A 26380-nucleotide genomic window follows, 5' to 3' on the forward strand; every position below is an offset into this window, starting at 1 on the left:
GGCATGATACTCTATCGAAGGTGGAGTCGCGCTTGCCGCACAACCTTTGCTAACTGTACAAATCCCCTTCCCCGCACGCTCGCCGTAGCGAGGTCGTCCTCCTCTTACCTGACTGATTTTCTATACCTATCTCTCGGTTCCTCTCTCGTCGTTCTTATTCCCCTTTCACGCTACGATTCACGGATACCCCTTTTCCGCGTCCTTTTTATCCCCACCGAGCGAAAGAGCGAGAAAGGAAGAAGAGGGAGTGGAAGGGGAGGGGAGAGAGAGAGAGAGAGAGAGAGAGAGAGAGAGAGAGAGAGAGAGAGAGAGAGAGAGAGAGAGAGAGAGAGAGAGAGAGAGAGAGAGAGAAGTGGAAGAACGGGTGAAGAGAACGGAGAGGGACGAAGCACATCAAGCCTTCGGCATTTTAACATTGCTCTTTTACAGCCTGTACACGTTAAACGTTCGCCTTAAGAAAGAATGAGAGAGAAAGAGACCTTTTGAACTATCTCTCTGATGAGATGGACGAGAACGAGGAACTTGAAGATAAACTTAGCCGCAGCTTACACTGCATCTAGATACCATCTTTAAAATGCTATTTAATTACTGACATAAATTGTGTTATACTTTTTTGTAATCTGTTTGAATTTTACAAAAACCAGCTTGTTCAAAGTATACTTGAAAAAATTGAAAATTGTATCTTTGATAATATGTTATAATGAGGGAATAATACTTTAATAATATTTAAACAATATACATATTGCCGTTAAATGTACTTCTATATTAATATTATAAATTAGGTACTGTAATATTATATTGCTTTTAATAATCTTCATTTTAAGTGGCAACATCTTGTTGATTGGATATTGAAGTTGAAGCGGCTCTTAAAACTTGAGATTATAAAGAGATTCTTAAAGAAGATAATTGTTTAATTTTTATAGATACTGACACACTTTATTGAACAAAAAAAATTGACTTTCTCTCTTTAAAGCATAATTATTGACATGCATTTCTTCATCGCAACGTTTGTATGACTAAAGATAAGATTAACTTCATTTTTTAACGTGAATATACTTGATCCAAAAAAATAACTTTCATAATGTACCTGAAGATTAATCAAGGAGCTGCATTGAAAGGTCACAACACCTTCAAGATTGCTTCTAGCAAACGAAATGTCAGGAAAACTGATGACGCAATTCCGTTCTCATCATCGATTCGCTTCTTATTATAGTCCCAATCTTCTGTCATTTTTCATTAAAAATGTCAAATCATATGTTATTAGCAAAAGACTGAAGCAGAATTTTTTCTTTCTCGTTTTGCATTATTAAATCCTTGCCGCAAAAATTTGCTATTGTAATACCTATATTACAGAAAATTTCATTTATTTTGCATATAAATTGTTATAAAATATAGAGAAATAAAAATTAACTATATATTACAAAAACTGAAATTATTTTTATCCAATAGATTTCTAATCGTAGAAAAATCGTTTTGCAAACTATTAAATTTTTTTAGACTAAACGCAATCTTTAGATTTGCTACCGAAGGTCGAATCAAACTGATTTCGAGGGTCACTCTGAGTAACAATGGGAGAAAAAAGGCTCGCACCTCAGGTCGTCGTCGTCCTCGGTCGAGCTTTACCGAGTACAGACTATAGGCTCTCCTTACTCCGAGGCGCGCGGCTTCTCTTTCTCTTTCTCTCTTTTTCTCTCTCCATACCTTCCATTCCCGTGGTGGAGGCCGCATACCTCCTTAGGATGCAGTATAGACCTGTCCATTGGCTGGCAGACACCGGTTGGTTCTCTTTTCGGTCCGGAACGACGCCGACGTTCAATGATACCGAGAGAGTAGAAGAGACACTTTCTCGCGCCTCTGTTCGTCCTTTTATTTACTTTATAGTTACTTCTCCGCAGGTGTGTCATGCGGATTCGACGCGATTTCGCGAATACGTTTAAGTGAACATAGAACGAATGGTGCGCGGGAATATAGCACGTGCGGTGTCGTGACACGATGAGGTGATAAACCGTGTTGTGCAGAGCGCGGTATCTTGGAGCGACTTTGGAAGGTAAGTCGTGTGAGCTTATGGAGAAGTGTGAGATGAACTTCTTGATTTCGTGACACGTGTTAATTGCCGAAAACGTCGACCTGGGTACTTACTTTTGATGTGAAGAGACTGATCAAATAACGGAGAGTCCTTTGTGGAGGTGATGACGACCGATCAGTTTCGATTTCCGTGAACTCGACAGGTGTCTGAGAATACTGCCAATATTGAAGATTTGCTCGTCCTGAAACAATAAAATATGAGTTAGATGGCTGCTGATTTATTTCTTGTTTTAATTGCTGATTGGAAGAGTTCTTATTGTCTCCACCACTAGAGAAATGTTTCGCTAGGATTTTATATCTCTATACTCTTTGCAAAAGACACAGGAATTTTTTGAATTTATCAAATATTCTTAAATCATCCTTGAAATAAAGCTAATAAGCTATTTACTTTTTAATTCTTCGTATCATATAATAAGAATTGTGTATGCAGTTTATGATTTGTTCGTGAGTGTGAGATCTGCTCGCTCCTTTCGGATTACTGGAAATTCGAGTGACTTGTGGTTTTCCGTTTCTGTTCTATTTCTAGTTTGTGTTTGCGTCACTCTTTTCGTAATTATTATTCTCAGTTGAATACATTAGAGAGCGCTATTTACAATTTCTAAATTCATTGCACATTGATGAAATAATATAACAGAAAAAGAGGGATCCAAATTGGACACTGGATCTGAACACGATTGCAAATCGACGCTCATGCAAATCGAGGAATCGGGGTCGTCGATTGAGGATGTCGTCTCGTTCTTCGACGATTTCTTGGTGCAACGGTATAATCGTGCTTCTCCTTTTGTTGGGTACCTGAAGAACGGTGATACATCGACGGCACTGAAACCTGTATCGGTTATCTGGTTTTAATAATATCTATATGTTACGACATATATAAATTCAATAAAACAACTTCAAATAATATCGAAAAATAGAGAAAAGAATTTGGATATTCATATGTTAAATATTTTATACAATATATTATATTATAACTTATCGCGATGTTATATATAATATATTAAATTAATTCGTGCTGTGTTAGAATTTTTGAGAATTGATTGATGCATTGTCAAAAATTCCAACATATTGCTACGGATAATTGACTTAGTCTGGCGAGGCCACGTAAGTCTTCGATCAAATTCTTATTGTCTTTTTCGTCAGTCGTCGCGGAGAAACCAGTTCCGGCAGTGAGTTTGCGGTCTGGCGAAGTCCTGGATTCAAGGAACCAGTGTCAAGTTCGAGGAACAGGAAAAGCCGTGGGCGCGAATTTTTCGACGGCAATTTTCTTGCGCGCGTGCTGCGTGACTTCCGTCAATTAAGAGGACAAATGATTCCAGAGATTGTCGGAATTTCCAGTAACCCGAAAGGAGCGAGCAGTCTTATATTCGCGAACAAATCATAAACCGTATACGCGAAATTCTCATATAATACGAAGAATTAAAAAATAAGTGGTTTACTAGTTTATTTTAAGGATCATTTACGAGGGTTTAAGAAATTCAAAAAATTGCCGTGTCCTTTACGAAGCGTGCTGATGAAAGTGAAGATCTGCAGGAAAAGATGCGCACACCAGAATATTCCTTTTCTTCGTCATTCATCCTGGCATCACTTGGTCACGCAGTGTCAGGATTCCAACCGCGTAACGTAACGGAGACCAGAGGAAGAGGGGTGTAACGGTTTTTTTCTTTCTCTCTTGCTCTTTCCTTGCTTATGGCTTCCTCTTTCGCTCGTTCCTGCTATTTGTCCCACTTGCGCTCTTCTTTCCCCGTTTCCCCCACTTCCCCTTTCCTTAGAACTAACCATCTATTTTTAAAATTATTTCTAGAATAGGTCCGATAAGCTTGAATCTCATCACCTACATAATTTTAATTCATTCCTGTTATTGTTTACCTCCAAGGAAATAAAAAGATAATAGAAAGTTTCGCGGTAAATTAAACTCACTTCTATGATTTGCAGAAAGTTGTACAGATTTATAAGTAATAAATTAAAATATTTACGAATTACAATATAAAATTTTACTCTTTTTTTTATTGATGTCTAGCATCACTTTAACAAAAGCGTAAATTATCTATAAGTTATCAATATTTCTTTATTTGCTAAAGAAATGTTATTTAAATTTTAAAAAAAATTGCAGATAAGAATGTATGCACATTCTGTAACGAAAGAATATTCAATTTGATATATTATATAGATTTGTAGAAATTATTCCCAGAATCAATGATTAATATATGACACACATTATTCGCAGAAATCAGCATCTTATTTATTAAATGTCCAAGAAATTTATTCGCGCTGAGTAATCAACTTGCAAGATGTAAAACATTAATTAAATTTGAAATTGATTTATACCGTTTTATTATAGTAAAAAATGCTATTGATATAAAAGAATAAGAATTATTATAGACAAACTAAGGAATTATTTTATATTATCTGCAATGTATTTTTCATTTGCCTGTTCAATGCATATATTTAAATTCTTAATACAAATACGCAGGCATGTGTAAAAACAATAGTAACAAATTTGCTTGTCATAAAAATAAAATTGCAGTAGTTGTAAAACCACAATAATTAAACATAGAGTAGCGATGAGTCCGTGGCGATCTTTCGCAAGCGTTAATTTCCAAACAGTTTCGTTGCATGGGAGTTGCACTTGACTCCTTTCTCGTCTGCACAGCTGCGACCGCAGTCATCATTCAATCTTTCGGTATCATTTTATACTTGGCTTGCAGTAACAGTCGCTTCTGTTTAAGGTTCTCCGTACGTGTCACAATCTACTCGGTAAAGCGTCGATACGCACGCGGTTATCGTCACGGTTTTCGCACCTCGCAGTTTTCCGCATTACTCCAAGTACACGAAGTCGGAGAAACCGAGTTCGTTTCGAGATAATGCGCTCTCGTTAACGTGTGCATCATTCAATGTTCGTGTTAAATAAGAGTTGCGAAATCATAATAGGGGCTTTCAATTATGGATTAGTTGCATAAAGAATCTTGTTTGAACTTTGAAATTTTTATATTTGATAAATAAACTCTACAAAAATTTAATATTATTAAATTCATTCTTCTCTCTTTCTCTTTCTTTCGTATATAGTATAGGAGTACATTTATCTTATCTTAAGTATTCAGAACATGAAACTAAGTATTAATGTTTTAAGTTTCAAGTTTTAGACATTTCGTTAAAAGGATAAATTTGCTTCATTGTCCGCGAATCTGCATTGACTCACGTTCAACAATTAAGAGTAATTGTTCTAGGTAGTGAAATCTCGCTTTTAGTGTATGGTAATTACAGGCCTCTACTTTCATTGCGCATTCACAGTCGAGTGCTTGATTCTCAATTCTGTTCGTTTATAAAAACTAAAGGAAGACAAGAGACTGAAGAAAATTGCATTTTATCTAATCACGGTGGTACAAAGGAACAATGATGAAAACTAAGATTTAATACGTACGGTGCCTTTGCCAGCATTATGACGTAATGTAACGTTACCAAATAGAGCTCAAGTTATAACGATCATACGATCATACGAAAGAAATATTTGAAGAGTTTTGAAGAAATTTTTAGCCCAAAAAATATCTAGTTATCTAAAATAATTATTATATAAAACTTAAATCCGTATTAATACTAGCAGCTTCAGACATTCCACAGCATACACAAGCACGTATTATTCGCATTTATCAACCATCGTCTTCGTATCCTTAGAGAGCATTGCTTCTCGTCTTATTACGAACTCGCTCGTGCGCGTTCGTTCGCGTGTCGCACTTATCCTCGCTGCAGGAGATTGCATCTTGCATCGCGCGTAACACGCGCTTCCTTCTAGCCGGCGCGGCGTGTAAATATGGATTCGCATTCGAGAGCTGTTCTTAAGATGTACGAAAAGAAGGGGGTAGGGTAGCATCAAGTATGTACGGCAACCGTAAATTTTCCTCCTCCGGCCGATTGATAATTACATCTTCCGGGGCTGCGAGACGCGATTCTCGATGCCGGCCGCGGCCGGCAGAACGCGGAAGTCGAGGTCGCTCTGCACGCACCAAGGCGTCGAGGAAATGCAGGGCCATTACCCCACGCTGTGTGTCACTGTTGCTCTTGCCGGCATCATTCCTTTCTAGTGCCTAGTAATACGGTAACGCAAGGCGTCGTATTTGCCCACGCGATATCAAGGGTAGGACGCGACTGATGTCTCGTTGCGAACGTTGCGTGGGAGTAGTAGTTAAGAAAGCGAGCACAATTTTTTACGACGGTCAATAATAATCTGCTAATGTAAATTCTAAATTTGCAAATTTGCATTTCTAAATTTGTAAATTCTAAATTAGCCGTTTTCGTTATTAAAAAGAAATGTTTAAGCCTATGTAAAATTTAGATATTTATATAAAAATTTATATTAGATACATACAATAATGTTGGTGTGATACATTATTATACACTTTTTTCGAAGTTAAAGCCTTCTTCTTGTATCGTAAGATATAAAAAGATCTCTCTCTACAAAACAAATTTTTCTTGTAACATAAATTTTCTTAGAAGATGAATTAGGCCCTTAAAGCAGACCCTATTTTTTCCCCTATAAAAATAGCTTTCTTCGAACTCGCACGATTTCTTCATGCAAACTATGAAAAGTCACGCATTTCTGCCGTTCGATTCTCCCTGCGATTCGATTTGGTCACGTCGTCGAGCCATTCTCACATATAGATCGGCTTCTGCGAACTCCTGAAATGGAATCTGATTTCTAACGGCATTTCACTCGGCGGAAAACGCATTTCGACGAGCCGACCGACTGGCGATTGCGGAGGTTGTCGGTAGTACCGGTCGCGGATCGCCTGCACGCCAAACTTCTCTCTCCCGTACAACGACTAAGAAGAATGTAGTAGTAGACGGCAGATAGTCGCATTTAAGTGGAGGCTAAAGCGCGAATCTTGTATCCTACTCACGCGATAGCTGTTTCCTATCCGCACGCTCGTTTGCATGCGTCGATCGTAACTTTTCGAATAATGGTTCGACGAACTTGGGCACGACAATCCTACAGGCTTTAATAATAATTTTCGGTAGCAGATTTTTCTGCTTCGATAATTGTAATCTAATTCTCTTTTGTGTATCGGAGATAAGCGTTAATTTTATTTATTGCCATTTAAATAAGAATAAAATTAATTGTCTGATTTATGTCTCCAAGATTTATATTTAAATAATAAGCCATATTTTATTTTCTATTATTATGTTTAATTTTTAAATTAAATTTGATTAACTTTAATTGGTTTATCTTATTGTTTTGCTTTTTGTCGCTATGACTGACTTATAGCACAAATTAATCGCAGGTGACGATGTGGGCGATTTTTTTGCTGTTGGTCTCCACGTGGTCTTCGTCATGGGGTCAAGTGATAAACAGGGCGCCCCACTTCATTCAAGGTGGAGACATGGCCAGGTTGGCTGTGTCAGAGGGTGCACCACCCGGTGCTCCCGTTTATACTCTCCGGGGGGAGGATCCTGAAGAATCCAGATTGCATTACTCTATCAGCGGCGAATACTTCACCGTGAACAGGGAGACTGGGGTAGTGACCCTGAGGAAAGCCTTAGACAGAGAAGTACAAGACCTCATCGAAGTCATTATTAGCATAACAGGTAAAATGACATGGCTAATCTATTACATAACAAAATCATCATACATTAATATATAGCTAAATTTCTATAAACAATCCTCACAAAATTAAATCATCATGCATAGCTAAATTTCTATAAACAATCCTTACAAAATTAAAATTTAAAAAACTTGCTCTATATTTTTTTATGTACCATTATATTAGATATCTTCATATATAAGTATTACTGTGTATCGAATGAAATATAACAAAGTTATTTTATCGAGTCACAATAAGAGAAAAATTGATTGAATTTATTGAGAATAAATTTGCTCGTTCCAGATGAAGGTGTCGCCGGGTCGGAACCTAATACGGTGTCACTTCGTCGCGAAATAGCGGTGCTCGACGAAAACGATAATCCACCGGTTTATCACGGCCGGCCGTATGCAGCCAGAGTGCCGGAAAGTGCGCACGTGGGTGACCTGTTACTTCCTTCGGGCACGATCATGATCACCGATCGCGACGGTGGTGTGAACGCCGATGTTCACGTGCAATGCGTCTCGGCGTCGCGCGACGACGACGTCTGCGAGGTCTTCAACGTCTCCACGGAGAAGGTAACTAATTTGTGATTATTAGAAAAATTAAATTAAGAAAATTAATTGCTCAAATTAAATTAAGCATAAATATAAATATGTTTAAAATATACATATGTATATTATTCTTTAGTTTTGATGGAAAATGATTGAGATTATTGCGGTTTGTTTCAGCTCGCTGAAGGGAAATACGACGTGCAAATCACGTTAGTGAAACCGTTAGATTATGAGAGGAGAAATTCATATTTGATTAATTTGCTGGCTGTCGACGGAGCCAATGATCCGTCGAAGAGGTTGCAGGCCAGAGCGACCGTTGCCGTTGATGTCCTCGATGTTCAGGTAAGTAGGTCTTGATCATCACTAAGATAACTGTGCACAAAGTCGGCGTGGCGGTAGTTCTATATTGGATAATAACATCGTTTACGATAAAATTAGTAGGAAATCATCAACCTGTTATTCAATCTCTGCCTGTCAGCGCGAACGCTATCAAGTGAAGACTCATCTCGGTCACGAGTAACGCACAGGGGTCATTCACGTTAAAGTAACGAGATTATCGCAATTTTATTTTTATCTCATATTCCTCGCACTACTAAATACTTGGTATATTCTATTTTTAGATATTGATTTTAAATTTAATGTCACTTTTTATTAAGCTAAGTTTAATTGTATTGTAGAAATCTTGAATAATAGAGACGAATATTAACTTATAATAGCCAAAAAATTGCGAGACTCGTTATCTCAGTGATTACAATTTAATTTACTTAAACGCACAATTTTTCAATTTTTAATGATAGAAGTAATGTTAATCTAAATCAGCAAAGTATAGGCCTTATAAAATCAATAGAAACAGATAAGAAAGTAATTCCTTGTAAAAGAGCTATATTGTAAACGGCGAAATAAACTTTTGCACAAATTTCTCTCTCAGGATCAGCCACCTATCTTCCTGAATGCGCCTTACAGCGCGGCGCTTCCGGAAAACACAGCAGCTAGTCACACGGTTTTGATAGTACGAGCACGTGACGGTGACACCGGTCAATCGAGAAATCTGTTGCTGACGCTGGAGGACGACGACGCGGGTCACTTCGATCTCGAGATGTCCCGTGACGGTGATGTCACGGTTGGCAGACTGGTCACGACTAACGTGTCTCTCGATCGCGAGGATCCCAGGATCCTGCAGAACGGCGGTATTTACACCTTCCAAGTTAGAGCCACCGAGCTGATCAACAATGAAATACCAGCCGACACCGCGACGTCGATCGTCACAATCGTCGTCACAGACGTGGACGACCTCGTGCCTACTTTCAACGAGGATTATTTCAGCATCAAGATCTCCGAGGATATTGGAAAGGACACTCCTCTACCAGGTCGTTGAGCTTGCTAAAAATCGTGTTCCTTCTGTAAAGTTAAATGAATCAGTGTTTCCACATCATTAATTTGAGATATTTTTCTCTAATTTGTTTCAACGATTAAAGGATAATTTTAAATTTTATTATATATTCTTTACTCTTTTAATTATAAAACAGATATAAGTGTTGATTATTTATAAAAATGATAGTAGTAAAATTTGGGATTTTCTTTATTTCGCGTTTCTCTACTTACCGTTTTTGTTTCCTCTTCGGGGAGATCCTCGTGTTTGACGACATCATGATTAAGCAGGTCTGAATATGATTGTGAGCGATGGCGACGTGGGCGACAATGCCAAGTATTTCCTGGCGTTGCGAGATGTGCCGCGATACCCTGGAATCAGCAAAGCATTCATTGTTAGTCCCGAAGAGGCTCAGGGTCGAGTACCGGTAGTGATCAAGGCTAAGGATGTCAATGTTCTCGATTACGATGTTGACGATCCTGCAAAGAGAGAAATTGAGTTCGACGTCATCGCGACTGTAGCGAGCGAAGTGGTTAGTTCTTTGTAATATTTAAAATTAAAAATATCATTACATAGCTTAATTATATCGCTTAAAGAATTTGTGATTAACTTATAATAAGTCAATTAGAAATCATTTAAATAACTTTGAAATGTATATCATTTTCTATATTCTTACGTAAAATAGAAATAATCAGTTATTTTATTCCTCCTTGCCAATGTGGTTTTTATAGAGAAAATCATTGTTTTGTAGGTAGCCACTTGCAGAGTGCACATCCAGCTATTAGACGCCAACGATCACAGCCCCGAATTCTCTCGGTCGGTGTACAAACTGTCGGTCTCGGAAGACGCGGAACCCGGCACTCGTTTCGGTGATGTTTATGCAAAGGACTACGACAGCGGTTCTTTCGGCAAATTAACGTACACTCTGCGTGGTTTCGGCGCGGACAAATTCAAGACCGATTCGCAGATGGGCGGGATATTCGTGGCGAACAAATTGGACTACGAAGCGCAGAAGTCTTATTCCTTGACGATGGAGGCGACGGACGGCGGCGGTCGAGTGTCCGCCGTTAATATTCTTATTGAACTCGACGACGTTAATGATAACAAGCCGACGTTTGAACAGCCGGAGTATTCTAGGACCGTTCGCGAAGATGCTACCAGCTTTGATCCGCAAATGTTCGTCAGGGCGACCGACGTTGACGGACCTATGCAGGGCAATGGGAAAGTCGTGTATTCGATTAGCCGGCATAATAGTATGACAGATGACGTCTTCAAGGTTCGTCGTTAAAATGCTTTTACATCTTTTTATAGGGATGCATTTTTTTAACGTTTGCTTTTAAATATGAATTTTACAGATTAATCCGGACTCAGGCGAGGTAACTATGTCGAAACCGGTTCGTTCTGGCGACACTGAAAGGGGCATTTACGAATTGATGATTCGCGCGACTGATACCGGCACACCGCCATTATATTCCGAGGCGAAGCTTTTTGTTCGCGTCGGTGTTCCTGGAAACCAGAAGCCTATCTTCCGAGGAAACTACAAGTCGAACTTACCAGGTCCTAATGCTTATCGTGCAAGGCTCTTGGAAAACGCATCTCCCGGAACGGAAGTCATTCGAGTAATCGCTAACGATCCCGACGGAAGAGATAATTTGCTGCAGTATTATATCGCGTCCGGTTCCAAGGATAATTTCGTTATCGATTCCAGGTGCAATATAAAGTCCACTAGATAACTGAAATGTAATATGTTAGAGAATTTAGAGCCGTTCTCTTATTAATTTTTTTCTGGCCTGTTTTTATTATAATTATTTTATTTCGCTATTTTAACTCGCAAGATTTAATAGTCATGATACAATAAAATAAAGATCGACACCAGCAAAGTTAATAAGAGCGGCTGATTACAGTTCTGGCATCATAACTGTCTCACCTGACGCTCGCTTGGATCTGGAGACTGGCGGTGAAAAATACGAGGTGATTGTGTACGCCGTTGATTCAGGTACACCTGTCAGAGAGACTGCCACCACTACCGTCACCGTGAACATCATAGATGTAAATAATAAACCGCCGACATTCAATGAATCAACGTGCACTGTTCATGTTTCGGAACGCGCAGCCATCGGTACGTTGCTAATAAACAGTTACCTATTAAAAATTAACTTTACATCAAACGAGTCATTTTTAGAATTAAAACTAAAGATCCTAGATTTTCTATACTTGGCTATTATTAAATACTTTCAGACAATATAGCTTCTGTGAAAATATCGCATAATGGTTTTATTTCCGATGCTTTAACTACTTGTCGGTAAATTATTGTTGCTTATGAAGAATTTCTTATGAACAGGTGAAGTTGTATTGAGGGCGGTAGCAAATGATCCCGACGCAGACGCATATTTGGAGTATTCTCTGGTAGAACCGATACGGGCTGTCGACAAGACCGGCGTCGCCTTGAAGAGCACTGCCTCTTACGATTACAAAACGGCGTTTCGAATAAATTCGACGACCGGTGTAATAACTGTGAACCGAATGCTAGATTATCAAGTGGCCGCTGTTATAATACTTACGGTGCAGGCGAAGGATTTGAATGCCGTCGTCGACAAGGATGAACAGATAGCCAAGGTGGAGGTAATAATTTACATACAAGCTTACAGCGATGACAATCCGACGTTCACCAATTCCGGGTGGTCACCAAATAATCCGACGATAAAAATCACGATTCCGGAAGAACAACCCTTGGGTACGACATTGTTAATGTTGTCGGCGAAAGAGCCGACGACAGGATATTCGGTTCAAAGGTTCGAATTGGTGAGAGAGGACGATGACGAAGGCTACGTTAATGTGGGTGTTCAGAGCGGTAACGTGGTGCTAAGCAAGAGGCTGGATTACGAAGTGCTGAATCAGAAGGTAATTGTAATTTTAAAACTACATGGTTTAAATGCAGATCATAAATGTTGAGACTAAAAATTGTGTAATAAAAAAATCGGAAAATCTAAAATAAAATTTTAGCAAGATTATAGAGATATTTATTAATGTATGTTTTAAGATGTAAAATTTTGCTCCTACTTTCAGTTTATTCGCTTTAAAGTACGAGCGCTTGCCAGAGATTACGATATAACGCGAAAGATGTCGGAGGCCAACGTAATCGTCGAAGTTCACGATATCAACGACAACAGTCCCGTGTTTGGACAAAAAGATTACAAGATCTCTGTATTGGAGTCAGCTAAACCTTCGAAAATCGTGTTGAATGTGCAGGCATTGGATATGGATAGCTCTAAAACTGAACAAGAAGTCCAAAGAGGATATGGTGAAGTGAGATACTCTTTAACAGGCGAGAACGCCAATCTTTTTGAAGTGGATCCCATAATGGGCAATATCCAGGTAAAACTCCCCTAGTGATCTCTAACAATGTTCTAATTTAAATTTTAGAACTTAAAAAATAAAAAAATATTCCAAAAATATCTGAAAGATTCTATTTCTTCAAAGCTAATCTAAAGAATAACGTAAAATCTAAAGAATATATAAAAAATACTCCAATTTTTTTAAACTATGTCTTCTTACATGATTTTTATAGTTTTTAAAATAAGACGAATAATGAAAGAAATAATTTATAGATCGCCGCAAACACGACTCTCGACAGAGAGAGACAATCGGTGTTGCGTTTTTATGTCGTGGCATCAGACATGCCCCAAGGTGGAGCCGAGCAACGAAGTAGTCGAGCCTTGGTGACGATCGATGTCCTCGATGTTAATGATAACGCTCCTAGCTTCGAACAGGAATCTTACACCGCGGTGATTCCGGAGAACGCACCGGTGGGAATCAGCGTGGTGAACACCACGGCTACCGATCCGGACGAAGGTGAAGGCGGGACGATCCACTTCGAGATCATCGACGAAGGCGAAGCTAATGGTAGGGTCAAAGTATTAAAGTTAGTTACAAATATAGATATAAAAATGTCACATGATTTGAAATTAAAATTATTTTATAAGTTTAAGAATATTTCTTTCTATTTTTATGTATAGAGAGAAATTAAGCAAAATGAAACATTTTAAGACATAAAAAAGAAATAAAAAATAGTTTGTACATTTGTGATAATAAATTGTTAGAATATTGATTGTGTATTTGATTACTCTTTCAGGATTATTTAAAATAAATCATACAACGGGCGAGATTTACTCGGCACGAGCATTGACGGGCAAAGGCAGGACCGAGCCATACAATATGCGAGTGCGAGCACAAGACGGCGGCGAGCCAACTCTGTACTCGGACGTGAGCCTTACCCTGTACATCGGCGATGTGGTGAGCAACGACGGCGTACCTCTATTTATCAGACCAACATTGGAGGAGGTAGCCTACATCGCGGAGAACTCCACCGTTGGTAGTCCCGTGTTCCAAGTGGTGGCGTCCGATCCCGACGACCCAAATTTGCCGAACGGCAGAATAACCTTCCGTTTCCTGGAGGACGGTAATTTTGGCAAGGATGCGAGCGCCTTCAGGATTAACAGCGACACCGGTTTGATCAGCACGCGAAAGTTACTCGATCGAGAAACCAAAGACAGCTATACGTTGATCTTGGTAGCGCAGGATCTCGGTGAGCCGCCTCAACAGGCGACCAGGGTGCTCCAGGTGATCGTGAACGACATCGACGATCACAAACCGCACTTCAAACGTAACCTGGATAGCCCGCCGATTGAGCTGAACGTCCTGGAAGAAGAGCCGGTGGGTTCCAAAGTCGGCGTGATCGAAGCGGTCGATGAAGATATCGGTGAGAACGGAATGATCGGCTATGAAATCGTGTATGGGAACGAGGCGGGGTTGTTCGTGGTGGAACGCCTGGAAAATAATTCCGCGATCATCAAATCGAATGGTCGTCTCGATCGGGAAACCGCCGAGTTTCATTTATTGACCGTGAAATGTTTCAAATACTCTTCCAAAAAGTCAGACACAGTACCGAAACCGTACAATAGACAGGACCCATCGGAGAGGCAGGTACTCGTCAGGGTCCTGGACATCGACGACAATAAACCGCGTTTCAAGAAGGACAACGTGACTCTGGGGGTTCGCTTGAACGTGCCAATTGACACCAGCTTAATCACCCTAGAGGCCTATGATGCCGACTCCAGCGCGTTGTCCATCAATTACAACATGAGCAAGGTGTCTTTCACGTCTCTGGTTGATCCCTCCATGTCACAGAAGGAAATACCGTCGCAATTGTCCTTGAATGCGCGCACTGGCGAGCTCAGGACGACGGGTTCCATGGCGGGATACGCGGACGGCTTTATGGAGATGATTGTATCGGCGAACAATTCGGTGACGCCGGGAGGCGAGACTAATATTACTGTGAGGATCTTCCTGTTGCGCGACCGCGACATGCTGAAGTTCGTGTTCTCGAAGCCGCCGGTCGAAGTCAGGAAGACGTTGGAGGACTTCGAAAGAGCGGTTCAACAGGCTCTTTCGCTGCCGATCAGTGTCAATGTCTACGACACGCAGTTCTACTCGAAGGAGGATAACTCCCTGGACTTTTCTTCGACCAGTTCGTGCTTCCAGATGGTCGGCAAGGAGTCCTACGACCTGGACGAGATGCGATCGTTGCTGACTGACCCGAGGAATAAAGAACTGAGGAAAGTGTATAAGACATATCATGTAGAGAAAGTGCAGCATTGTGCAGCCGTGGTAGCCCGCGCTGATGCCTCCATGACGCAGATATGGGTCTTGGCCATCGCGGTCCTCGTCGGAATCGCTACCATAGTCTCCAGCTGTACATTGTGTTGCATGCATGCCAGGTAACTCTCCTTTTCTCTTTCTCTCTCTTTCTCTCTGTCAATCTATCAATTATTTATTAGTAGTTAGTAGTTTATATATAATAACAGCAAAATTGTCTAAAAGTAGAAGTTTTATAAAATTATTTTATTTTTGACAGTAATGTGATGTGTTTTTTATTACTTTATTAATTTTTAATATCTATATTTTCTCCTAATATTGCAAACTATATTTCTCCTTCAGGTATAAACGACAAGTGAAACACGCGCGTTTGCGCGATCAACCGCGACCACCTCTCAGTTACGTGTCTTCCGGGCCAGCTATGGTCAGTTCTGGATCTCATACAACTTTGGGTCCTGGCACGATGGTCACGCTGGGCCCACATGAGGGCCCGTACGAATGGGGCGCCGACACGACGCTTTACCATCCGAGTACGCTGGGTTCGAGAACGTAGAGAAGCGTTTGGAAGAAAAAAATCGATGGTGCTATACTCGCAAATGTAAAAAGTATTTGTACGATTGTAAGACACACACATGTAATGAAGCACATAAATTGTAAAATTTTACGATGTGTTATCCTTAAGTAACTTTAAGATTAGACTAATAGTATATATATTATAATTATACAAACATAGTATAAGTACAATGTACAACTGTAAACTTTAGACGAATTTAGAATTGTATATTTTACTTGTACTATGCTTGTGATATTGTTAAGAAGCTTCAAGTGCGTTCTCTGTTGTAATATAATGTAAGACAAAATAAAGTTGTACATTTTATAGCCGACAATATATACATTTTCAAATTTGTATAAACTAGTTTTGATTTTTATTTCTGTGTTTAAATAGAAGAATGTGATGAACATCTACCTATATCTAAAACTACAACAAATAATTTATAAATGTGTTATACATCCTTTTTTAGTTAATAATAACGTAATACATAGAATTAGTTTATATATATATAATAAGTATATATGTCAGATAAATGTCAATTGAAAGTTGTCCTGGCCATTAGAATTGCTCGAAACAATAAAAATTTACATTGTCGAAAATTTTTTCTGCTTGTAAAAACCGAGATATATTATAAATTAAATTAAAAATAAAATAAATAAATTTATACTCAGGCTCTATTATTTTAAATCGATTTAAACTTCTTCAAAATTTGTTATATTGCAGCAGAACTTATATGCAAAAGAATTGAAGATTTCTAGTTGTTTAAATTTGATAATCTCATCTAGTAAATGTGCATTACATCCAACGTAGTGGCCTATGATGCAATCTTCTATTAAGCGACGAATATCTCCCGTCCATTCTCGCTGAAGATCACGAGAGATTTCCGAATGCCTTCGACGAAAATGTCAAGGCGAAGAAGCAAGCCGAGCTGGATTCGAACGGACTATAAACACAGTATTGAAATATTTGTCTGGTTACGTGAAAAGCACGTTGACGTCATTCTTTTCTCCAAAATTACTTAACGTATAACAGAAACGAGTCACTTTCCGCGCCGGTGATTAATGAAAGTTTGTCGCGCGATTATTGAACTCAGTTGAAATCTCCATATTACCTTGTAGATATCCTTACAGATATATGCTGTATCTTATTACAAGTTAATTACTTTTTTTGCCTTCTCTTTCGGCAGTATCTCTCCAAATTAACAACAGCACACGTTTCCAAAAATCTAAAATAAATTCTTGCGGAGAAGTTGTGATTAAAACACAATGGCAGAACTACAAAAATATATTTCGTCAAAACAAAATACGATAACAATTGCATTGCATAAAGATATTTTTGATGATTCAAGTAATAGTGACGTGACGTGAAATCTTTTATGTAACATTAGAGTGTCTCGTTTAACATTGAATTATCAAGAGATATTTGATAATCTTTCCTCACAAATCACGAATCACGTCTCCAATAACATTTTTAATCTCAGCGGAAGAGGCTGAAACGTTGAGATCCTTCGAAGATATCGATATCCTTCGAAAGATCGATGCTTTTGTTCGCGTTGGCCTCCGGGCTGTCGATCATCGTTGTGTTGTCGCAATTCGCGCTATCTTTCTCCGTAGTCACAATCATTTTTTGCGCATTAATATCATACTTTTCCGTGCTGGCATAATCCTCGTCGACGCTTAATTTATGATTGGAAGGCACGATAGCATCTCCTACGGTAACATCGCTATTAACCAGATCCGAATAGGTTTCTGAATCATTATCCAATAGAAGATCTCCCTCTTTCTCGTTCTTATCGTCCAAACTCATCTCGTGATATCGCGTTATCGGAAGACTGGTTGTCTCTGAGTTTTGATTCTCCTCCAACTTCGACTCCTCGATCGCGGAATGATCAGTCAAATGTTTGGTGATCGATTCCAAGGGAGACATTATCTTCTTTGCAAATTCCTGCTGCTCTGCGGGTTTCATCGATGCCGATTTATGTATGATATCGTTTCTAGAAATAAAATTAAAATTATTAAATTAAAAATCAAATTAAATTTTTGATAACAAAGATATCAAGTGTTTTTAATTTTTCTCGATAAATATAAGAGCGAAACAATTTTATTAAGCTACGATTTCTAGTGGCAAGACAAACTTCAAATTCAATTTTTTAAAGCGAATTTTATAGAAATAATAAAAACCAAAGGTGATTAACGAAAAGGTATTAAGAACCGCACCTGTTAAACTTATTCTTTTTCCGAGGATACAAGTTTAGATGAAGTATCATTTGCTTTCTCTCCTCTTCTTCCGATACAGTCGTAGGACTAGGTACAGCCATAATGGGTATAGGTTGCGGGGATGGCCCATAAAATTTTTGTCCACGATATTGGATGGGCCTTCTGATATCGTAATCGTCCGTGGATCCTTGAGGCCTAGGCCACGTCGTCTTCTTATTCTGCTCCATGATATCGGTAATAGGATAAATGTCGAGCATTACGCTGAACGGCTTCGGTTTCCGGCTCTTCGTTACGGTGTTCATCGAGTAGGAGCCGGCGCTTTCGTATTGCGGTTCCGTTATGATCGGTTTGTTGTAATTGATTAAAGGTCGAGAATATACGGGATCGTAATAAGGGCTGTATCGATGTATCCCGCTCGGAGAGAATCTTAAAGAAAACGATTTGATTAGTACTTGTTATTAATTAATCTGTGACACAATAATATAATGATTTATTCATCAAATAGAAAGTTGTATATTTTATTATGAGATAAAAGATAATTTTGTATAATAATATAATAAATTTTTATCTCACCTACAACTCGATTCATTAATATCTAATATTCTTTTAGATTCAAGCATTAAATAATAACTTCTTTTCGTTACAAACCTCACGTTAGACGTGGCTAGGAGATTGACGTCCGCCGGGTGTTTCGGTTTGTACTGGTAAAAGGGATCGTTACTGTACGACCCCGATTTGATCGGATAGGGGGGCATCTCGTTTTCCTCGGATTTATCGCTACTGGACATCATCTCGCCCATGTCGGGGATTAGATCGTACTTCTTCGGATTCACGTAGACGCCGGTGAACTTGATGCCGCGATTCGGCATCTCACCTCTGTTCGTCAGATACTTGATGATGTCCTGAATGCTCCTGGACGTGTGCGGGTATCGATATTGCGACAGCTGTGGATATCTTGGCCGTTTAAACGATGACGGATGTGGTGTCTTGAATTCCCAGTGAAACGGCGTAGGTCGTGTATCCTCCGTGCTCACGTCCTCGTCCGTATCCGGATATTTGTGCCTGCCAAATTGATGAAGAACCATCGGGTAAAACTGGCCAGTGCGTAAAAAATTATCTGACGCATTATGTAAATTTTTGCGATATCATTAATCTCTCTACGCATCACGATAAAATGTGAGCGGATGATGAATTACATCGGCGAGATCTATGCAATGTACAATTTTTAGAATCGATTTAGCGCGCGCAATGGCACAATGTTACATAACACAGAAAGTATTCCTTGTATCATTGACATCATAAAAAAGATGTCAATGATATTCATGATATTTTCGGGATTATTAATGAAAGAATAGTATCGCTAGTTGCAGGTGTATTAATTTTTTGCGTTGCATCGTGCGAAGGTTGTAATGTCGTGTCAAATCGATATTTACAAATCGTTACAAATCGCTATTCAAGAAAAAAAAAATTTCGGTTCTTAATATTTTCGTTTATTTTGATGAATAACGATCGGAGAAATCGGATACGCTATTAAGTTGATTGAGGAGATTAATGACGATGACGTATCGTTTACCTCTGTCTCACACGATAAATGATTGAATGATTGTCGAACAATGGCTTGGTATCGAATTCTTCATTTTCATTAGCATCTCCCACGGACTTCAGCACTCTCTTTCGCTGCTTGAAATTGTGCAGATTCTGCGCTCTCATCTCGGGCTCGTTCGCGATGCGTGTCTCGATCGGCATTAAAATGCTCGTTGTATTTCGTTGCATGAAACTTTCGTAGTTCTCATCGTCCGAACGATCTTCCATGGAAAGATCGTCTGTACGATTAATCGTGGTTTCGTACAGGATCGTGGTATTCGTAGGTTTTTTCGAGAGATTCGGTGATTTCTTGAGAGCATTCTGTAGTATATATATGTGTTTTGTTTCCTGATTGATTTTACTATTCCCCGATGTGGTGGATGTAAAATCGTACATAAATATCGCCACCTATAATAATATTAAACCATTAAAATTCGAATATTTAAATAGCATTTATAGCATTTGACGATGAATAAATAAAAAGTTCTCAAGCGGAGCTTAATAATTAGTAATACGAAGATATTAATAAAATTATTGCTTTTAATATCTGAGAAGGAGAAATAAAATTTAGTACTTTCTATAAGATTTCAATAAATTAAATATTGCGTTACTTTTTAACAAGATTGACACGATGTTAGTTCTTAATGAAAAACGTTAATGTCGAATTTGACTGCAGAAAGAAAATGAGCGATTGCAACGCAAAATTGTATAATCAACCGTTTATAATGCCGCGAACGATGTTTAGCCAGCTTCTGAAACAACAAAGATGCAATTAACCGACGTTCCCAACTGGCGAACGACGGTTAATTCGTACCGAAACACAGTTAACGCCCTATATGTGAAGCGTGCAGAAATCTTCGCTCGCTTGGCTCCCCATGCATGGAAGGGATAGCCGAAGATTCACGGTGAAATTACAATTCCACACGCGTCTCCGACATTAATTACCGGAGAAAACGCGCGAATTGTAATTACGTCTATTGTTCCTCACGCGTGGAAGAAACTCGCGAAAAACTCCGTACCGTTTAATTATCATAATCTCGGTGGCGCGTGTAACAAAATTGTGCGAAACAGGATACGTCGCGAATCATTGTGCAGACGTTTTGTCGTGCAAGGTCATTGTCCGATAGAAATTGTACGACAGAACAATGCAGCGAAATCATTGATTGTAAGATGTGCACAAAGGTGATGAATAGTGTCAAGCCACAAGCACCGCTTTATCTATTCAGTTGTAACGCATTATTTTTCTCCCGACTGCTGCCAACCTTCGGTTGTATATTCCTAATCCTGAAGATTCAATGATTTTAACAAGCTGTTTGTAGTACGGTATTAATGCTTCCTCATTGAATAGGATCATTGTTATGCCACGACAGATGCAATCAAGAGATATCCATGTTCACGCCACGAAGAAAGAGATATCGATTGTTAGAATATGTAAGAAAATACCTAATTAAATGCTACAATTCAAGCTATTTGCCGTGTAATTGCGGTACACTTGATTAGAATTAGTTACCATGCTTTTTCAACTTTTCTGCTTTTGAGCTTTGACTGTGAACTTCAATTGTGAATTTTAGTTATAAGCTTCAGCTGTGTTCTGAAATATTTCCTAACAACGAGTGTAACAAATCAATAATCAATAATGTCTGCAATTCTGCTCACGATTACTCACCAATATCACCGTTACCACCACCATAACTCCGATCGCAAGTTTTCTCACAATTAAACCGTAGCGACTCCTGTTATAACGATCACCGCGGTCAGAATAAAGCCCTAGCTCGGATGTACTTATGGCGGATCTCCTGCCGGTTTCAAGCATCGCCTTCCGAGAGGTCTGGCGATTTGTATCCTTTACGATTACACATTGACGATACTGAACATCCTTAATTAATCAGCTTACCGTTGACATGCCGCGATTTGTCAATTTGTTTCACCTCGCCATTGTCAGATGTAATCGCGAACGATCGACAACAGGTGTTCCTCGGCAACGATTATTTTGACGAACGAAAGAAGACTGCTTTAGCCCGATGGTACAGCCGCTATTTCGGTCTATATGGAGCACGCGACGTTGCTCTTTCGCCGCTTCCCACGCAACTAACGATCGCACATTTCTCGGCACGCAGTTTTCACTGGTGATTCTATCAGCGCCGTAGAGATTTCCTTTGTTCGTGGGGGAGGCTCGTTATGGTAAGTAGAAGGCAGGTGGTTATGGGCTACTTACTACGACTCGAGTGCCACCGAGCGCGCACGACATGCGAGGAAAATCTCTCACCGTTCCGGTGCTTGACCTGCTAAATACGCTTCTAACGCTCCATTTTCGTCCGCTCGTTCGCCAAAGCGACACCGCAATTTCTTACTCGTGATGTGCACTTTTGTCACAAATGTCTACATGCTAATATCAAAAATAATAGAAAGCGGTCGGACGTTTACAGCAAAGTCCTTCAGATTTTAACATGTTAAGTTACACGGAGTAGGTATTTATAGAAATCTATACTGTAAGTTGCTGCAAGCTATAAATAAAAATTAATATATTTCTATTTAAAAAACTGACTTATTAAAATATTATTCCTTAAAAGAAAAGTATATATATATATATATATTTACGTGTGACTATCATGTGAGAGAGCCTGTAAATAAACATCGACTGGGGTATAATAGTACTAATAATCTTATATACATCAAAAGCTCTTAAAATATATCTATAACAAAAACATTTTAATTAAATGTATTTTAATGGATAGCGCGTTATATGTTAATTTGTTAATTTATTTAAAAAACGAAATAAAACTGTGTAGTTACAGTTTAAACGTATATGTATTGTTATAATTGCGTTTTTAAGTACACTTCCCACTGATTAACGCAATTAATGCAATCTTTTACACGTCTTATTTTCACACGTTAAATACAAATATGTTGCTGAATTTTATAATAATGTAATATACTTAACATCTGGGAAATATTTCTGATTTCAACGTTCGCACGAATCAAAAACACATTTTACGTTAAGGCGGAAAGGTATGTAGGTAGCATTTAAAAAAAAACTTTTATTCCTTTTCCACACTCGTTACACATGTAAAAAGACACTGGTTGGTCGACACTAAATCCTTATCTGGAAGCAGTGTGGCGAAAACGATTGATATATAAAAAGGCAATACTCTCTAAATGTCCGGTGAACGAATCAGCGCTATCATCGGTCATTAAATAATAATCTTTGCTAATATTAATATTACGCATACTAATATCCAAGATTTTGTTGATCGGTAACACATTGCAAGCCTCCCGCGTCAGCGGCTCTCATCGTTTGCGAGTTTCAAACGGGATGTCGGGAATCGGGTAATTGTATCCTACGTATGGCTTAACTGTCGTGGGCGGCAGAGTTGGGGGTGGTGCCGGTCTTCCGGTTGGTGGCGGCAAGGTCGGCGTGCTGGGTGTGATGCTGTAAATGGGCGAGGGTGGCGGCGGAGCCGTCACGGTTGGATATACCGGCCTCGGGGTTGACGGAGGAAGATACGGTGGTGGTCGGGTTTTCGGCGTTTCCGGGGGAGGCACGTAGGTCGTTGATGTATATCTTGTAGTGGTAGGCGTATATCTAGTTATGGTAGGTGTATATCTGCTTGTGGTGGGCGTATATCTGGTCGTGGTTGGAGTGTATCTAGTCGGGGTTGGAGTGTATCTGGTCGTGGTTGGAGTGTATCTGGTCGTGGAAGGAGTTGTCGTGTATACAGTTGGAGTATATTTGGTGGATGGCGTAGAGTAAGGCGGAAGGTAGGTAGATGGTTGAGCAGTAACTCTCGTACTGAATCGAGTGGTAGGTCGCGTTGTATATTGTGTAGGAATTCTTGTCGTAGTTCTCGCGGTAGATGGCTGTCTCGTAGTATATATTCCAATTCCAGTCTCAAATGATCCAGCTCCATAATCTGTATATATTTCTGTTGTTGTTCTTGGAGTTGGGGGTACGTAAGGAGGTCTAGCTGAAGATGGCGGCAGGTAAGGAGGTGCGGTTTTAGGTGGGGGTGGAGGAGGTGGTGGTGTTCTTGGTGGAGGAGTTTGGGGAGGCGGAGTATATGGTGGTGGCGTTTGCGGAGGTAGTGTCCTTGGTGGTGGCGTTCTTGGTGGAGGTGTTTGCGGGGGTGGTACATATGGTGGTGGCGTTCTCGGAGGTGGAGTTTGTGGGGGACGTGTATATGGTGGTGGTGTTCTTGGTGGAGGTGTTTGTGGGGGTGGTACGTATGGTGGTGGCGTTCTTGGAGGTGGAGTTTGTGGGGGTGGTACATATGGTGGTGGTGTTCTTGGTGGGGGTGTTTGTGGGGGAGGTGTGTATGGTGGTGGCGTTCTCGGCGGCGGAGTTTGTGGGGGTCGAGTATATGGTGGCGGCGTTCTCGGTGGCGGTGTTCTCGGAGGAGGAGTCTTGACAGGTGGTAAGTATGGTGGTGGCGTTCTCGGAGGTGGAGTTTGTGGAGGTGGTACATATGGTGGGGGTGTTCTTGGTGGTGGAGTTGGCGAGGGTGGTACGTATGGTGGTGGCGTTCTCGGAGGTGGAGTTTGTGGGGGTGGTACATATGGTGGGGGTGTTCTTGGTGGTGGAGTTGGCGAGGGTGGTACGTATGGTGGTGGCGTTCTCGGAGGTGGAGTTGGTGAGGGTGGTACGTATGGTGGTGGCGTTCTCGGAGGTGGAGTTGGTGAGGGTGGTACATATGGTGGTGGTGTTCTTGGTGGTGGAGTTGGTGAGGGTGGTATATATGGTGGTGGTGTTCTTGGTGGTGGAGTTGGTGAGGGTGGTATATATGGTGGTGGTGTTCTTGGTGGGGGTGTTTGTGGGGGTCGAGTATATGGTGGCGGCGTTCTCGGTGGCGGTGTTCTCGGAGGAGGAGTCTTAACAGGTGGTAAGTACGGTGGTGGCGTTCTTGGTGGTGGAGTTGGTGAGGGTGGTACATATGGTGGAGGTGTTCTTGGTGGAGGTGTTCTTGGTGGGGGTGTTTGTGGGGGACGTGTATATGGTGGTGGCGTTCTCGGTGGCGGAGTTTGTGGGGGTGGTACATATGGTGGGGGTGTTCTTGGTGGAGGAGTTTGTGGGGGTGGTACATATGGTGGTGGCGTTCTCGGAGGTGGAGTTTGTGGGGGACGTGTATATGGTGGTGGCGTTCTCGGTGGCGGAGTTTGTGGGGGTGGTACGTATGGTGGTGGCGTTCTCGGAGGTGGAGTTTGTGGGGGACGTGTATATGGTGGTGGCGTTCTCGGTGGCGGAGTTTGTGGGGGTGGTACGTATGGTGGTGGCGTTCTCGGTGGCAACGTAAACTCTGTAGCTGGAGTTGAATAAACGTATCCTCCTGTAGTTACTGGAGGTAGTGTTTTAGGCGGCGGCGGTGGTGTTCTAGGCGGCGTCGGGAATGGAGTCCTCGGAGTTGTATATGTATATCCATCTGTCACTACACGTGTTGTCGTTCTTGGTGGTGGTGGTGGGGTTCTTGGTGGCGGTGGTGGTGTTCTAGGCGGCGTCGGGAATGGAGTCCTCGGAGTTGTATATGTATATCCATCTGTCACTACACGTGTTGTCGTTCTTGGTGGTGGTGGTGGGGTTCTTGGTGGCGGTGGTGGTGTTCTAGGCGGCGTCGGGAATGGAGTCCTCGGAGTTGTATATGTATATCCATCTGTTACTACACGTGTTGTCGTTCTTGGTGGTGGTGGTGGGGTTCTTGGTGGCGGTGGTGGTGTTCTAGGCGGCGTCGGGAATGGAGTCCTCGGAGTTGTATATGTATATCCATCTGTCACTACACGTGTTGTCGTTCTTGGTGGTGGTGGTGGGGTTCTTGGTGGCGGCGGTGGTGTTCTAGGCGGCGTCGGGAATGGAGTCCTCGGAGTTGTATATGTATATCCATCTGTCACTACACGTGTTGTCGTTCTTGGTGGTGGTGGTGGGGTTCTTGGTGGCGGTGGTGGTGTTCTAGGCGGCGTCGGGAAGGGAGTCCTCGGAGTTGTATAAGTATACGGTGGCAATGTCACCGTCGTTGGCCTTAACGTCACTATGCTTGTCCGTGATCCTCTGTCAACATAAACATAATTTACAATATGGGTTCGATAAGAAATTATTATTTATTTTTACGTAAGTATTGTTTGATTACAAATGCCTTTTTTAAAGGCAAATTTAATCTCAAGCTGATAGTGTTAGAAGCATTAAAATTCTTAATTACTTACTCAGGGGGTAAAGTAAAAGGCTTAGATGGTGGCTCATAGATGTAACCCTGGAACTGTGGGCTGTTCTCTATCGCACGTTTGCTTCTCTCACGGATTGCATCTGCATGACACGTGGAGAGCACGGCCACCAGTACGGCCGCCCACAGCAGCTTCCACTGCAACATAGCTTTCGTTAAATTTTCACAATTCCAAATAATATAAAACTAACTTGATTCTGTTTGTATATATATTAGATTAACGGTAATTATCATTACAAATATTTTTTTGCATTTAAGCTTCCTAGATAATTATTGCGTCAACGATCGCCGATTGAAAGAATAAATAAAAATCATTTTATTCACTCTTTCTCGCGATAATTAGTCGAGCGTTTACGTATGCAATCGTAATAGATTGGAGATCATCTCCGTGGGATAATCTCACGCTTCACCCACGGTGATCTTACATAACGCATCTCGGCCACGAGGCGCTATGTATTATGACGATGATGATCGTGAAAGGTTCGCGAGCGTAGAATACGGTGTATCGTCTCTTCATTGATTAACGTTCGACGATGCAAACTAAAGTGCCATTTACTGCAACTAGGCAAAATGCTTCCCGTTAATATATAA

The 26380-nt window shown here is 40.5% G+C and overlaps 2 protein-coding genes across 2 annotated transcripts; one reads left to right on the forward strand and one right to left on the reverse strand.

Annotated features, from left to right (window-relative positions):
* The first annotated feature begins 1762 nt into the window (after positions 1–1762).
* Cad74a (cadherin 74A) lies at positions 1763–16149 on the forward strand. Its single transcript, XM_071715591.1, has 14 exons — positions 1763–2047; positions 7359–7662; positions 7962–8233; positions 8387–8551; positions 9138–9576; positions 9869–10110; positions 10330–10854; positions 10934–11286; positions 11483–11697; positions 11920–12479; positions 12645–12953; positions 13187–13481; positions 13711–15355; positions 15576–16149. The coding sequence occupies exons 2-14, from the start codon at positions 7365–7367 to the stop codon at positions 15784–15786; spliced, it is 5529 nt and encodes a 1842-aa protein (XP_071571692.1). The 5' UTR covers positions 1763–2047; positions 7359–7364; the 3' UTR covers positions 15787–16149.
* Positions 16150–17254: 1105 nt separating this feature from the next.
* LOC139777931 (uncharacterized) lies at positions 17255–21820 on the reverse strand. The gene is made up of 6 exons (XM_071715628.1): positions 21481–21820; positions 21253–21414; positions 19576–19994; positions 18651–19064; positions 18003–18428; positions 17255–17779 (listed from the first exon to the last, which is right to left on the reverse strand). Exons 1-6 carry the CDS (start codon positions 21487–21489, stop codon positions 17263–17265), a joined length of 1947 nt encoding a protein of 648 aa, XP_071571729.1. The 5' UTR covers positions 21490–21820; the 3' UTR covers positions 17255–17262.
* Between the last annotated feature and the right edge of the window lie 4560 nt (positions 21821–26380).

Source organism: Temnothorax nylanderi, unplaced genomic scaffold, assembly GCF_030848795.1.
Source record: "Temnothorax nylanderi isolate EJ_2023f unplaced genomic scaffold, tnyl_v1.0 TNYL_tig0168_pilon, whole genome shotgun sequence".
NCBI classification, from domain to species: Eukaryota; Metazoa; Arthropoda; class Insecta; order Hymenoptera; family Formicidae; genus Temnothorax; species Temnothorax nylanderi.

What these genes read in the sequence shown, in the direction of transcription:
- Cad74a (XM_071715591.1), top strand. Translation starts at nt 7,365, where the DNA reads ATGTGGGCGATTTTTTTGCTGTTGGTCTCCACGTGGTCTTCGTCATGG. An exon ending in CCATAATGGGCAATATCCAG is followed by an intron (nt 12,954 to 13,186) that starts GTAAAACTCCCC and finishes AATAATTTATAG; the next exon opens with ATCGCCGCAAACACGACTCT. An exon ending in CGACGAAGGCGAAGCTAATG is followed by an intron (nt 13,482 to 13,710) that starts GTAGGGTCAAAG and finishes TTACTCTTTCAG; the next exon opens with GATTATTTAAAATAAATCAT.
- LOC139777931 (XM_071715628.1), bottom strand. An exon ending in TGGTGGTAACGGTGATATTG is followed by an intron (nt 19,995 to 21,252) that starts GTGAGTAATCGT and finishes ATATTATTATAG; the next exon opens with GTGGCGATATTTATGTACGA. An exon ending in ATTTATCGTGTGAGACAGAG is followed by an intron (nt 19,065 to 19,575) that starts GTAAACGATACG and finishes TCAATTTGGCAG; the next exon opens with GCACAAATATCCGGATACGG.